This window comes from Styela clava, chromosome 10, assembly GCF_964204865.1.
Source record: "Styela clava chromosome 10, kaStyClav1.hap1.2, whole genome shotgun sequence".
NCBI lineage: Eukaryota > Metazoa > Chordata > Ascidiacea > Stolidobranchia > Styelidae > Styela > Styela clava.
Window position 1 is genome coordinate 19,763,211 of NC_135259.1, and position 14,843 is coordinate 19,778,053.

General features: G+C 34.9%; 1 protein-coding gene and 1 pseudogene across 2 annotated transcripts; both read left to right on the plus strand.

Moving 5' to 3' along the window:
* Nucleotides 1-1,681: 1,681 nt before the first annotated feature.
* On the plus strand, nt 1,682-8,594 carry LOC120337892 (fibrinogen-like protein A). The gene is made up of 8 exons (XM_039405795.2): nt 1,682-1,902; nt 2,133-2,233; nt 2,737-2,878; nt 3,620-3,733; nt 4,118-4,263; nt 4,445-4,541; nt 6,517-6,613; nt 7,588-8,594. Exons 1-8 carry the CDS (start codon nt 1,728-1,730, stop codon nt 7,907-7,909), a joined length of 1,194 nt encoding a protein of 397 aa, XP_039261729.2. The 5' UTR covers nt 1,682-1,727; the 3' UTR covers nt 7,910-8,594.
* Nucleotides 8,595-8,977: 383 nt separating this feature from the next.
* Nucleotides 8,978-12,842, plus strand: LOC120337174 (ficolin-2-like; annotated as a pseudogene). The gene is made up of 5 exons (XR_013478019.1): nt 8,978-9,079; nt 10,509-10,649; nt 10,935-11,032; nt 11,163-11,259; nt 11,610-12,842. The product of XR_013478019.1 is annotated as a ficolin-2-like (transcript).
* The last annotated feature ends 2,001 nt before the right edge of the window (nt 12,843-14,843 follow it).

Sequence of the window (14,843 nt, forward strand, 5' to 3'; positions counted from 1 at the left end):
ATCAGCCCCAATTTTGGTGATTTTGCGATCAATCTACTTTGCTTTCAACTTCTTAAAGACTCTGTCTTTATCAATTTTTCATTCGGATTTGCCATGTTGTTTGTAGATTGAATCAGATAAAAAAAAAGTGTATATTCTTTTTGTAAGGATAGGAATATTTTTTTTTTCAGGCTGTTTGCTTGATGAAGTGATAAAATTCTCATTTTTGGATTTTTTCCTGTAACCGATTGACTATGTCTGTTTTTAACAATGCCTCGTGATCTTTTGCTTTTTACTCCTTTTCGTGTACACTACGTTTAATGTTTTGGGACGTGTGTTTAATTTGGTGATTTTTCTTACTATTTGCTATCGTGTTGAAAATTAATCAATATGTAATTTTTTCACGTATCATGTGAATAATTCTCTTCCTTGATTGTCAGTTCAAGGCAGGAGTGTGTAAACTTATTTATTAAAAATGGCACGTGACTGCTCGAGAATTCATTCGGGGAAAAGATTAAATTTGACAATGTATCGACCTTTCAGGCAAACTAATATGTACAATTTATTACGTCGCATTTGGTGTCATTCGCCATTTTTTTTAGACATTTCTGTCCCAAATTAACAGATTTTGCGTTTAAAATCCATTGTTTATTCTAATTTGAAAGAAGTACAAATAAATAATGTATGCACTTGAATAGAGTATGTCCGAGCAATCTATTAATTTGGGAAAAAAATGTCTAAAAAATTGGTGTCATTCACCATTTTTTTACATATTTCTTCAGACTTTCTGTCCCAAATTAATAGCGTTTGCGTTTTATTTCCAATGTTTATTCTAATTTGAAAGAAGTACAAATAAATAATGTATGTAGTTGAATCATGTATGTTCGAGGAAAACTGAGTCTGGTCAGATGAAACCTTACAGGAATATATTTGTTTTAGTGTGAAGCAAGATTCTAGAATCACTCATTAGTAAATGAGTGCAGTCTAAACAAGAATAATAATTTATGTCTTATTTTTCTAGGGAAAAAAGCATGACTCAGATATAAGAAAAGTTCACAAAACTCATATTGCTTGCTTCATACCTGTTGATTGTGTTCTTATCACGAATAAGCCCGGTAGAAATCACCATTGCTCGATTATGTGAATACGCCACGTTTAACGTTGTTGTATTTGGCTATACAGTAAATGTTTCCAAAACACAACTAAAGGCATAGGTGACCCTTGACGTATATAGGGTGCGCATACACTAAGAAAGTTAAAATTGCAAAGGAATTTATGGTACTTTTTCGGTACTTTATACTTTTTTGTCCCTCACAGATGTAATAAATGAACTAAAAATACTTGAACAATTGCTGACTGAAAAACAACAAACCTGGTTAAGATATGTATATCGGGAACTGTATTCGTAACAAAATTGAAATTGTAAAGGGACTTTATGGAACCCTGTATATACATCTTTAGCTACTTATTACGCACATAGTGATAAATATCAGCAATAGAAAGCATCATCTCGTGTTCAGGATGATTAAATAATAATATGGAGCGCAAAATTATCTTTGTTCCAATCGCATGAGTAACAAACATTACTCGTGACAAGTCACACGTATTGCTTATTCAACGCTTTATAAACCTGTTTTGTAGGCTACGTGTCATGTCATTTTATGAATCAATTACCGGTAGGCTACTCATATGCATCAAAGAATTACGAGACCAGGTCATAATATAGCGAGTTTACACTCGTGAAAAAAATGATGTTCATCACTTGGGAAGATTCATTTTGGAGGACCGATCGACCTGTCAAGATGTCTAGAGCTGAAACGATATTCCACTCTGATATTCCAGATAATACAAATGGAAGCAAAGCTTTGCCATCGAATAACAATATTTCCGAAACGGCAACCGTTCAGCAGCAAAAACAAAAAGGTATTATAACTTCTAGTTTATACGTGGTATCATTCGTTTCCAACATAGCTTTGTTTTTCAATTAATGAAAACATACTATTACATTCGCATTTCTATAAGATGCATAACGTGACTTGCCCTGTGAAAAATTTATCACGAACCATTGAATTTTCTGGAAACCTGGACATAACTGACTTTATTACAAATCCTATGAATATTCGGTCATTGTTTGAATTCTTCTACCATTCCAGTTACTAAAGACACAGCAGTAAGAAGAGGACTGATTGCTCTGACAATATTTGTATCATTAGTTGTTGGGCTTGTTGTTTTCTGTCTTGTGATCATCACACAGGTATGAAAAATGTACCATTCATTCTATCAATATACCGGAAGTCTAATGCACCAACATCGTGACAAAAGTATTTTGTCAAAACGTTAAAATTCACAATGCAATACAATCTCTCTTTCATTTATATTTAAGATACAACGACGCTATTTACCCCAACTATGAAATCTGACCTAAATATTTTATTAGTGTAAGAGCAAATCATTTTTTTGGATCATACAGAAAATTATTAAAACTGACGGGTTTGATGACGTCACAAAGCAATAATCAATGCGAAGTTTCGATCGATCTGCACGATTGAACTAAAAATTTTAAAATCATATTACTTGATTTTAATACCCTTCACTGGGATCTAGTTGTATGTTATTATTCAGAATAAACTGCCCATGATAGTCGCAAATTTAGTAGCAGCATGAATGTAATATGTGGCAAGGGTCATCTTTAGATCCTTCAATGCCCTTATAAGCTACATATAAATAGTGATGAAAATAATTATTTTGTACCAATAGCTACAGTATGAAATGAGAATTATGAAAGAGCGATTAGAAAATCAAGAACACCAGTCCTCTGGACAATTGAAATGGCTTGAACGAAATTTGACATCTGAAATTAACAATTCGTTTTCGGAATTGAAGATGATTGCAAATGAAGGTAATTTTTCTGTTTTAAATATAGTTTGGCATGTCGAACGAATGTTCTGTTGAATAAATAAAAAAGGTATTCATGAGCTGCGAGGAACTCTACAGACTTTGGTTTTGCCAATAAAATATCTTGCGAAATCATCAGCATATACACCTTATTACACATGTGGTTCACGTGTATATTTGGCCTTTCACTCCAGGTTAAAAAAAAATTGACTACCACTCTCGACTAAGAAAATTCCGACTGTGAAAAATTTGTGCGTTGCAAAGATAAAAGCCTTTCAGTTTCAGTTGAACATTTGGACTTACTCTGAACTTGCGACTCCGGCGAGGTGATTCGAATCCGACACCTCTGATTAATAATACTAGAAATTATATAAATAATTTTACAAGAGTTTATCACAATTAGAAATGACTGAATCTAGTAATCTGTAAAAATGTGACAATATTGTCTCTGACAGGCTTTGAAAAGGCGACAAAAAGGTTCCATTACATTTGCACCCACGGACATTTACACCCGTAATTTGAACCCACGATAATGCACCTGCATACTATTGCACCTATGGAATTTTTTTATACGGATATTTGAACTCATATTAACCCTAACCCATTGGTTTTAGCACTCGCATATAGATTGAACCCGCGGATATACGAATGCAAATGTATGGGTTCAAATGTACATGGGTGCAAATGTACGGTCACCGACAAAAAGTACTTGCTATCAGACATAAATAGCGTTAGGTTTTTACAGATTCAAGAGCGCTCTACTCGAAACTACAGCAACATCAGTTACAGATTAATCAGTCTCTTGAAAGAATTTTACATTTGAATCATTCCATTGAACTCCTGGTTACGGCAACACAAGGTAACACACAGAGCATTAAATGGGCGTGAGTTCTTTATGTCCGCACGGGAAGTCTTGAGTACCAAAGTGACATGCTAGTTGCGATGAAATTGCGTCTCGGCCCTCTCTTCCTAAGGCATTCTAATGTCAAACAATACATTGCGACGTTGAAGTTATGTAAATTTTTATTCCAAATACGCAATTAGTCCCGTATCCAATATGCTGATTTTGAACAAACGAATATTGATTTCTTCATATCACTCATGTTTTTTCAATTAGTAGAGGCGATGTGTAGGACATCTAGTAGAATACGCGTGCAAATCAAATTTTTGGTCAATTAACTGAATAGCAATTATTTATTTACCCCACCCTCTATGTAAAAATCTGAACTATAATTTTTACCAGATTTTCCGAAAGGTTGCACAAATGTACATCGCATCTATGCAAAGCGTCAAAACACCACCGGCGGAGTCTTTGATATATATCCCGAATCAGAACACACATCGGTGGAAGTTTACTGTGATCTTGAAACCGATGGAGGCGGATGGTTTGTAAGTTACACTTTTATTTATAATTGATTCCACATAACCAACATGGTTGGGTTTAACGTTTCTATCTTTGTTATGAAACATTTGGTCTATTGCCGTGAATATTACGCCAATAAAAATAGATGAAACCATTTCCTGATTCGATTCATGCGATAGCAAATCAGCTCTAACGGAATTTATTAAGGTCTTTCAAAGAAGAATGGACGGAACGGAAGACTTCTACAGAGGATGGAACGACTATGTTAATGGATTTGGAGAAAAGGATAAAGAAATGTGGTTAGGTGGGTGTAGTTTATATCGACAAAAACTATAATTCTAAATTTAGTATATTGTCGTATGGAAAGCGGTTCCAGTCGTCAGTAACCAGTTGCGTTACGTTAATTTAGGAACTAATAAAAATGGGCCAGATATAGATATACGAATCTTAAGTGCCTCAAATAGTACACCATTTTCACGCAAAGTAATAGCTAATTTGATTCCTAACACAATTATTGAAACGAGCGCAAAAAGATATCTCGCGATTCGAGAGAAATCAGAGAATCGGCGCGCTCGCATGACATCGTTATTCATATCACTTCGCTAACGCGGCAGAAATCTCTTAATTAAGATATACCACGACATCGGATGTAAAATAGGAGGTTCCATTACATTTGAACCCACGTACATTTGAACCCATGACAATTGCACCTGTATGCTATTGCACCTATGGAATTTTTTTTGTTTCACGGATAGTTAAACCCATACTAACCCTAACCCATGGGTTTTAGCACCCGCATATAGATTGAACCCGTGGATATACGCATGGGTTCAAATGTACATGGGTTCAAATGTACGGTCACCAAAATAGGACTATCTTTTGTTTCGTCGAATATCTATTTATTGCGCCAGGCAAATAATATTACTAAGTTTACACCCGGGTAAAATTGATATCCATCACTAGGGAAGATTAATTTAGGAGGACCGATCGACCTGTCATGATGTCTACAGGCTAAATATTAAAAAATCCAATTTAAGGGAATCAATGGATAGCTGTTTAAAAGAATTGGAAGATATTAGTGGCAAATACGACAACGATGTGCGCTTCGAAAAAGCGCGAATACAATGCGAAAATCGATAGCGTGCTGCATAAAGAGAATATTTAGCGAAAGTTTTCTGCGTCATGAACAACGTCCACTGCACTAGATTTGCAATCAAACGTTAGTAAATGAGTGTCCTAAGCCTACATAGTTGAAAAGACATCTTCGCGCAAAGCACGACTCTCGTCGCAATGAGTCTGCCTGATGACTTTTTTCATCGTTTTATTGCGAACTTCGGAAACACAATGAAGATCATTTGAGAGTGAGTTTCTGAATGCAGGGAAGCACACAAGAGCATCATTTGAGGCTTCCTTGATGATTGCAGTATTGGCAAGGAACTTCTTCTAGCAGCGGCAATTGCAATGAGTGCAGTTGTTCACGGTGAAAAAGAGGCCAATGAAATGCGGAAAATTCTTAATCGAACAATACTGTGTCAAGCCGAATTCCCTAAAATTAGCAGAGATGAACAGGAGCAGCTCATTCTACGAATTAAGGAAAGCTGTGAATTTTTCATTCAGTTTGATGAATCGATGGACATTTTCAAATAAAGTGTACCTGGTGTCGTATGTCAGATACATTTACAATAACAATATTAACGAGGATTTACTGTCTTGTCAGCCTATATATGAACGTACTACAGAAATGATATTTTCACAGAAGTGAAACTGCAGACTGTGCAGTAGCAACATTGGGGCCTGCATTAACATACAGTGAGCTGGAAGTCGCACCCACATCACATTTTTGTTATTGAGTAGGCTTACTCAAACTTAAAAATAACTGTATGAATAAAATATCAAAAATGCATATTTCGAACTATTTAGCATTTTTACCTAGAAGAGAAGGAATTTTAATTTAATATATTGGAGGGGTGGGAGCGCAAAAGTTAGGGAAGCTTGGTTTAAACGAATAATGTTCTTATTTGGTTTTGATAATCGGATGTCTGTTGTTGCATACTAGAGTGTGGGGCAATCCAAAAAAAAAAGTTCAATAGTTCTAGAGAGCACCATCAGATATGAGGGCCGACGTGCATTTGAATTGATATGAAATATTCATCTAAAAATTTTCTTGAATGTTTTCGATTATTTTTTTCAAGCATGAAAGTTTGCTGAGCTTTTTCGGAAATTACAACCGGCTTTACTCCTCGTAATCAATTCATATGTTTTACATGCTCCATATTTAGGCTTGGAAACAATCCATCAACTGACTAAAAATGGAAGTTACGAACTAAGAGTTGATTTGGAAAATTTCAATGGAGACACTGCTTATGCTACATATAGGTTAGTGATGAAATATACTTTATCATTGATAACATATTTAAACCCAGCCTGACATGGGCAAACTACGACCGGCGGGCCAAACAGGCCCGTTGGGTGATTCAATCTGGCCCTCCTGATGCTGCCATAACCAAACTTGAACCAAATTTCCATGTTTCAGCTAAAATTAACGATTAAATCTAGCTATGTCACGAGGCTTATCGTTTTCCGCATTTGTTTTTGTAACACTGTGAATATTGTTCACAAAATCCAACTTTTACGTCACACTTACACTTTGTACTGAAATTTTTTTTGCAAAATTCCGCTGTTTTCTCTTATAGAAACACCGTTTATACTCCGCCGAGCGGTTTTTTTTGTGATCTTGGTGGTCACATTTTCGTATGAGTATCATATCCTATCGGCACTGCGGTTAGGTATTGCAGGATTTTCCAAACAGGGGTCCATGATGACTGCACAGTGGGTCCGGTCCGCAGCGGTATGAGGAGTCTGATCGATTTTTAATGGTTGAGCGTTTCGAACAAATATGCATTTCTGTCGGAAAGGACAATTAAAAATTTTTATTGTCTTTTGTAATGACTTATATATGTGAAACAGAATTTACAGCTCTTACCCATATGATAACAAAATACAGGTTGATAATCGTCGGAGAGTCGCACCTACAAGTTTGCTTGCCACAAATTGCTTTGATATTTGATAAATTGTGAATGAAAACTAACCTCATTCATCACATTAATGTCGTTTGTGGTATAAATAAAACATTATCTTCACTCGTTGGTTTGGCACAGAAATTGATACGTCATAAGATCCACAAATAGGGGTCCACGGCCCAAAAAGTTTGGGAAACTCTGTTTGATAGGATCTTCGTGTTCATAAATATGAGCTTTTCTCTCTTGTAATTACTGATACTAGAGTCTAGCGAAATATTTTATAAAATTTCAGAATTACCACAAAATCAAATTTTGTTTTTCGTTTTTTAGAGCGTTCTCAATCGCATCTGCAAGTGATAAATATCGGTTGACACTTGGGGATTATAATGGAACAGCCGGAGATTCATTAGCATATCATAACAATATGCAGTTTAGTACGAAAGATTCTGACAATGACCAAACGTCCGGCAGTTGCGCAATCACTTGCAGTGGGGCTTGGTGGTACAATAGTTGTCATGACTCAAATCTGAATGGGATTTATTACCAGGACGGGCGCGATACGGCACAATCCGTTAGTTGGCATGACTGGAAATTTAATCGGCAGTCTCTGAAGTTCAGTGAGATGAAGTTTCGAAAAAAAACATATGAATGAACTGAAATACAAAGACTGCATACTAAGATTTCAACTGGCTATGTCATTGCAATATTCTTCAGCGATGTACTGAAATTAAGCTTCGCTAAAAATGTAGATAATGCACTTTCGAGATATGGACTGATATAGATCTTCGCTCAATACCTAGGACGTAGCAGAGAAAAACGGTTGGAGTGTGAAAACAAGTGAAACTTCCTTATTTGGCGTAGTCTATCAATATTCTGTATTTTATAATTTATTGTCTGATTCAAAACACAGTATGGGAGTGATTATTGCATTGCATCACATTTGCTGTTACATTCCACGCTATCTCTTGATTATACTATTTCCCATCGGGACAAACAGCTACAGCTAATATACTTAATATATTATATTGAAATTTCTTTATATCACAATACGTTTAAAAAGTTATGCATTGGCCATGGAAAGCTTACCATAAATCATTGTGGCTTCCCGCTATTGAGCCCATATTATCATGCCTATCAAATTGTATAAAACCTCTGCTGGTATAATCACATAATTATATTACTTCCAGATCGGAAGTTGCCGATTAAGTTAGCGCTAGCAACCTAATCTGTTCATTACACATAATACCTCTGGCCAGGATTGGGCGTTTTGATTACTTTGTCTTCAATGACATGATTCATTATTATATGCAAAAAACCTAATATTTAATATATATCAATATTATACGTTGAACCCATTTAATGACAAAGAAGGTTTGCTATAGATTAATGATAGAAACCCCACAAAAAAGATATTTTAAGCTTAATTTGTACTTTAAATTGAGTTTCAGCAGCAATCTAGCTTGTAATTATTTAATGTTAGTTTAACTGAAATCTTTATTATTGTGAGCAAGGTTTTATCGGTAGGAAATATGTGTGAAGTCCAACTTTTGGACTTACTATAGTTGCGGAAGTACTAATGCAGTGGTTTCCAAACTTTTTTTTCGCGACCCAAATTTTCATGAAATCAAAGCCCACAGATACTCGCGGCCCCACAACTAGAAATGTTGAGCAACTTCAGAAATCAGTACTTTATACCAGTTTAATTACCTCAATGGGAACAATGTACTTGTATATCGACTGCAGATGGACGTTGACGGTGAACGAGTCCGGTAATGAGCCGGAAAACGGGGAAACTTCGGAAGACTTGATAACACATGGCATCGTATGAAAACCACAATTTTAAAATCTCTTAGATCAGAATTATAACGGTTCTTTGGCGACTCATAGACGGACTTGATGCGAATAAGTTGTTGACCCGCTGGTAAGCGAATTGGATTTTTTGCCAGGCTGCGAGAAATTATGTTGGTTTGTTATTTTGTATCAGTGTAGCCGCTTGGTTATGGAATATACGAAGCAAAGTTGCTTTATTTGTCAAACACCTTAATTAAGTGTTTGGCAAGTTTGGTATTTATTACTAGGCGGGGTATTTACACTTTAGGTTCAAACAATTACGAGTTGTTTAGGGTTAGACGACATTGACTTTAAAATTGGCCTTTAATGCCACTGACATAACCTTTCTATCAATGTTTGTAAGTATGGGAACTGTTGCAAATTAATCGTAACTTGGCCCTAAATTAGTAATAAATTTATACTAAAACTTACTTATTCAATTTCAGATAACATAGAACACCAGTTTCTTTATTAATATTTATTACATATTGGGCACTAAAATCTCAAGTGTTTATGGCCTCTAAAAGCCGTAACTCGGCCCTGCTTGCACGCTTAAAAAAAGGCCTAAAAATTAGAACCCAGGTAATTGAAAACATATTCCAGGGAGAACATAACTATTGTGCAGAGCGTTTTAGAATCTAGAATACTAAAAACTTTTGGGGTACAGTCAAAATTCTTGAAAGGGGGCAAGTTGTAAATCTCCTTCCCAAATCCCCTCATTTCTAAAGAGTTTAATTCGAAACAGCAACTCCAAAATGATCAAGCTATAGACGACATTTCACGATTGAACTTTTCTTTTTCTTTCCTGGCAAGAATTACACAAGGTAGCGTATAACACATAAGAGCTTGTCTTATTTTCGAGAAAACGCGTTAGGACATCAGATTCAAATAAGTCTGAATTATATTTATTAATGTATATCTGCACCCCATAGCGAATCTCAATACTTTTTTATATATAACTTCCACGAAGGTCGATATATTTCCATTATTTTTCATTTGTTCATGGATGCAAATGTCCATGAGTCCGACTCAGAACGTCCGTGGGTGCAAAAGTATACAGGTACAAATGTTCTGGTGCAAATATATAGGTTGTCCATAAAGTCTTAAAATGTTTTAAAATTGCAAAGGGAATTTACCGATAACATATATTGTTTTGGACCTCACAAATGTATTAAATAAAATTACTTATTAATTACCGATTCAAAACAACAAACCTGATTAATATATATCGAGAACTGACTGCATCACAAAATTTAAACTGTAAAGGGACTTTTTAGACACCCTGTATATACATGATAATATTGCACAGTTCCCACCAAGTTCATCAAAATTCAGATCATCATTCTGGAACACACCTATTGTTGCACATATTCTACTTTACTATTCTGTAACAATATTTAAATTTTATGAACTTTTGACAGCTTTCCCCCCAACATTGCACGAAAGTTATTCGAAGCTATGCAAAAATTCAGAACACCACCGGTGGAGATATATATCCAGAGTCGAGAGACAAACCTGTCGAAGTTTACTGCGATATTGTAACAGATGGAGGCGGATGGATCGTGAGTGATAATTGATATAATATGGTTGTTGCATTAGCCATTCGTAGAGCTGAACAAATTTCGATTCAGTTGAAATCATTCTTTTTATTTTTGTTTTGTCTTCCTGTCCATAAAAATCGTGTGAGAAAAAGTAAATTGCGCTACCCAAACTTTGAAATTACCAACAATATTTCTCACAATCTTCTGTTTTGCTATATCTAATAAGATAATTTTACCACATGTACTTGAGAATGTATACTATTTATTAGCAACGATAAGAAAATCTAACATTCATGACCTTTAAAGGTCTTTCAAAGAAGAATGAATGGAACGGAAAAGTTCTACAGAGAATGGAACGACTATGTCAATGGATTCGGAGAAAAAAAATAAAGAAATGTGGTTAGGTGGGTGCAAAGCATGTCGACGATTAAATGTCTCAAATAATAGATAATCATTAAAATTCATCGCGAACCCAAATTTTTCAAATATTCAAAGTTATTATATGTTCACATGTTTTACATTCTTCCCTTTAAGGCTTGGAAACAATCCATCAGCTAACTAAAGAGAGAAGTTACGAACTGAGAGTTGATTTAGCAGATTTTAACGGAAACACTGCAAATGCTAAATATGGGTAAGCATTAAAATACAGTTTACCATTATAAATTTTGAGACTAAACATTAAATTCTTGTATAATGAATCCACATCGACTAGTATTAATGATTCGAACATTTTGCTAATTCTCCCGCATATATACTGCAATAATATTCACTGATCGAAAACCATGTTTTTTCTCCATCGTCAAAAAATTTCAGTCACATGCCATATACAGCAGTTTAGTAAGTTGGGCGAAGTAAGTTGAATCAGGATCAAATTTTACGGATATTGTGTGTAATGTCGCTACAAGAATACATTTGATATTTTATTAAACGTTCACTTAACCTGCCAGAAATATCATTGAATCGAGCTTCATTTGTTTTCAGGACGTTCTCAATCTCATCTTCGAGCGATCGATATCGGTTGATACTTGGAGAATATTCTGGAACGGCTGGAGATTCATTGACCATTCATAACAATATGCAGTTTAGTACGAAAGATTCTGACAATGACAAATATTCCGGCAGCTGCGCAATCGATTACGGTGGCGCTTGGTGGTACAATCAGTGTCATCTTTCAAACCTGAATGGGATGTATTACCAGGACGGGCGACTTATTACGAAATCCGTCAATTGGTATCACTGGAAATTAGATCGCCAATCTCTGAAATTCAGTGAGATGAAGTTCCGGAAAAAACAATAACTTCTCAATTGCTGCATTCAATGAAACATTTCAATATGTAATGTTATTACGATACTTTGTATATTATTAGTCCGTTGTAGTATCACGCGTTCCTCAAAAACTTTTTTGTATTAAATATATGACTCAATAATGTAAAAAATGGTTTCACCTATGTCTAATTTTTCCGTTTTAAAACTACATCAAAAATGAAGATTTGCTGAAAATATATAGAATGTGTAAGATATTGGGTTGACACACATTATCTCAATGCATGTGCTAAAGAAACTTCTTTATTAAGCGCAGTCTACTTTAATCGTGTATTTCATAATTGACCAACGAAAGCTTACAATGAATCTGAAATTCTGTGATGAAAATAGCATGTTATCGTCGTCACATTATTATTTTTGTTCAATTTTATTTTCGCAATGAATTATTTTCAGAGTTGCCGACATCAATGTGAAGATATTTTGAATTACAGTCATTGTGCCGCTTCTGACAATAATTTTTTATTCGATTTATTATATGAACGCGTTTTCATGAATTTATATTGCGAGCCTTTCGCATCAAGAGCATGAGTGGGAATCCGTTCTTGCAAAGTCTTGATATTAGCGTACCCACTTTTTTTGTTTTAGAAGTTCGACGACTTAAGCAAATGGGTAATGTGTAGCACAGCTGATGACTAGCGATACAATTGGCGTTTCGAAAGTTATGAATTTGTGGAAAGCGCGTCACGTTGATGTAGCTTACGTAATCACGTACATACATTTCCTGAAATGAGGAAAGCTGTTATTGGCGCGTTCGATGCAAAAAAGAACATGTTGTTAGAATTTTGAATCCCACACCTGGTCAACATACTTTGTCGCTTTATGTTCTTTTATTATGTATCGACTGTCTGTCCGTCGTTTATATGCATTTTACATACTAGTTACTTGTTTATCGTTATAATTAGGCTTCCCGCTGCTTGTTAGGCTTCCCGCTGCTTGTCAGCAGGGAACCTATTGTATTCCTGTGTTTTATTATTATTTATTTTTATTATTTTTTTTTCAAATTGGTCCTACAAACTTGAAATTCACCTCAAATGTGCAGAAGTTCTCAGCTAGCAATAAAATGCAAATTTTATGCATGACTGACCACGTTTTCACGCTCCAGTGAGCAAAACGCGTTTTCAGTTATTTGGCGATTTCTCAAAATTGATACATGTTATTGGGTTGCAATTCATAACAATGATTAATGGACATGTTCCGGATACGACATATCAAGGATACGCATGAGTGACCTTGGCGATATGCTCCAGTGAGCAATATAGGATTTTACATTTTCATCTTCTTCTCGAGAACGACACTACTTAGAGACTTGAAATTTACATCACATGCAGATAATAAGTCCCCCATCATAAATTGCAAATTTTAGGCATGACTGACCAAGCTTTCACGCTCCAGTGAACAAAACGCGTTTTCAGTTTTTTTGCGATTTCTCAAAATTGATACATGCTATTGGGTTGAAATTCATAACAATGATTAATGGACATGTTCCGGATACGACATATCAAGGATACGCATGAGTGACCTCGGCGATACGCTCCAGTGAGCAATATAGCATTTTACATTTTCATCTTCTTCTCGAGAACGACACTACTTAGAGACTTGAAATTTACATCACATGCAGATAATAAGTCCCCCATCGTAAACTGCAAATTTTATGCATGACTGACCACGCTTTCACGCTCCAGTGAGCAAAACGCGTCTTCAGCTTTTTTACGCGGGAAGCCTGTTAAAGCTGCACGCAGCTCTAGTTTTATTTGGCATCCGAGACAGGTGTTTCAAATGTCTGAAATAAATAACTAATAATATTCTGTGCAAAAAAAAACGAAATCATTGTACTCTATCGCTATATTTCCATTCTTATAATCGTATTTACTGCTGTATTCAAAGGTCTGCGAGCTAATGTATTTTATTGCTACGTTGAATCACACTTTCTATTATATTTTCTGCTACCTTTTTTTAATATAAAGTTCCCCATTGGGACAAACAAGTATGAATAATATACTCAAAATATTGCATTGAATAATGTTGTTTTCTTATCAAGTATGCATGGACCAAAGAAAGCTTAGAATAAATCATTCTGTGATCGAACAATATTATATTATCGTCGTCACATAGTTTTAGATAAACACTATTCAAATATAAAAACCAGTGATAAATTCGAATACTCACTATTGAGTTTATATTATCATGCCTATCGATCTGTATAAAGCACTGATGCTTCATAAATCACTGATGGTTAATCACTAATTTATATTACTTCCAGATCGGAAGTTGTTGAACAGTTTAACAGAAGCAAGCAAATAGCAATGATGATCTATGTATAATATTACTATTTGTGTGTTATGGATTTTTGCTCTTTGTTGTTGAACAAGAATTAAACATATGGATCGTTTTTTATTATAATGTGGTTGTTTTTTACCTTGGTATTCTTCTTATTGTTGTGAAAAAAAAATAGCTTTTCTCTTTAACTACTGGATCAATTGCTTGATCAAAATTTTCAGTTGTTATATATTGTATTTTTCGCTAGAAGGCTATTACTTTTTGTGTCCATATATTTGAGCATAGCTCTCTTGTTCTCATAATCAAATGTTTTTTGATTGACAGGCAGCAGTGTAAAGATTTCACAAATCAAAATAACTAACTAACAATAAGCTACAAATAATACATAGTATGGCAAAAGTATGTTTTATTCAAGAAACACGTTGAAAATACGTGGATGGAACGTAAATATCCAAAATAAAAAGTGTTCATATCCAAAAAAGCGGACAAGATCAAATCAAACAAATGTTTTTATTTTTAATTAGCTTCACGCCTCGTCAAAAAATTGTTTACGCCCCCCTTGTGAAACGCCCATCACCGTTTGAGGACCACTGGTCCAAATAAAACTTATCAAAA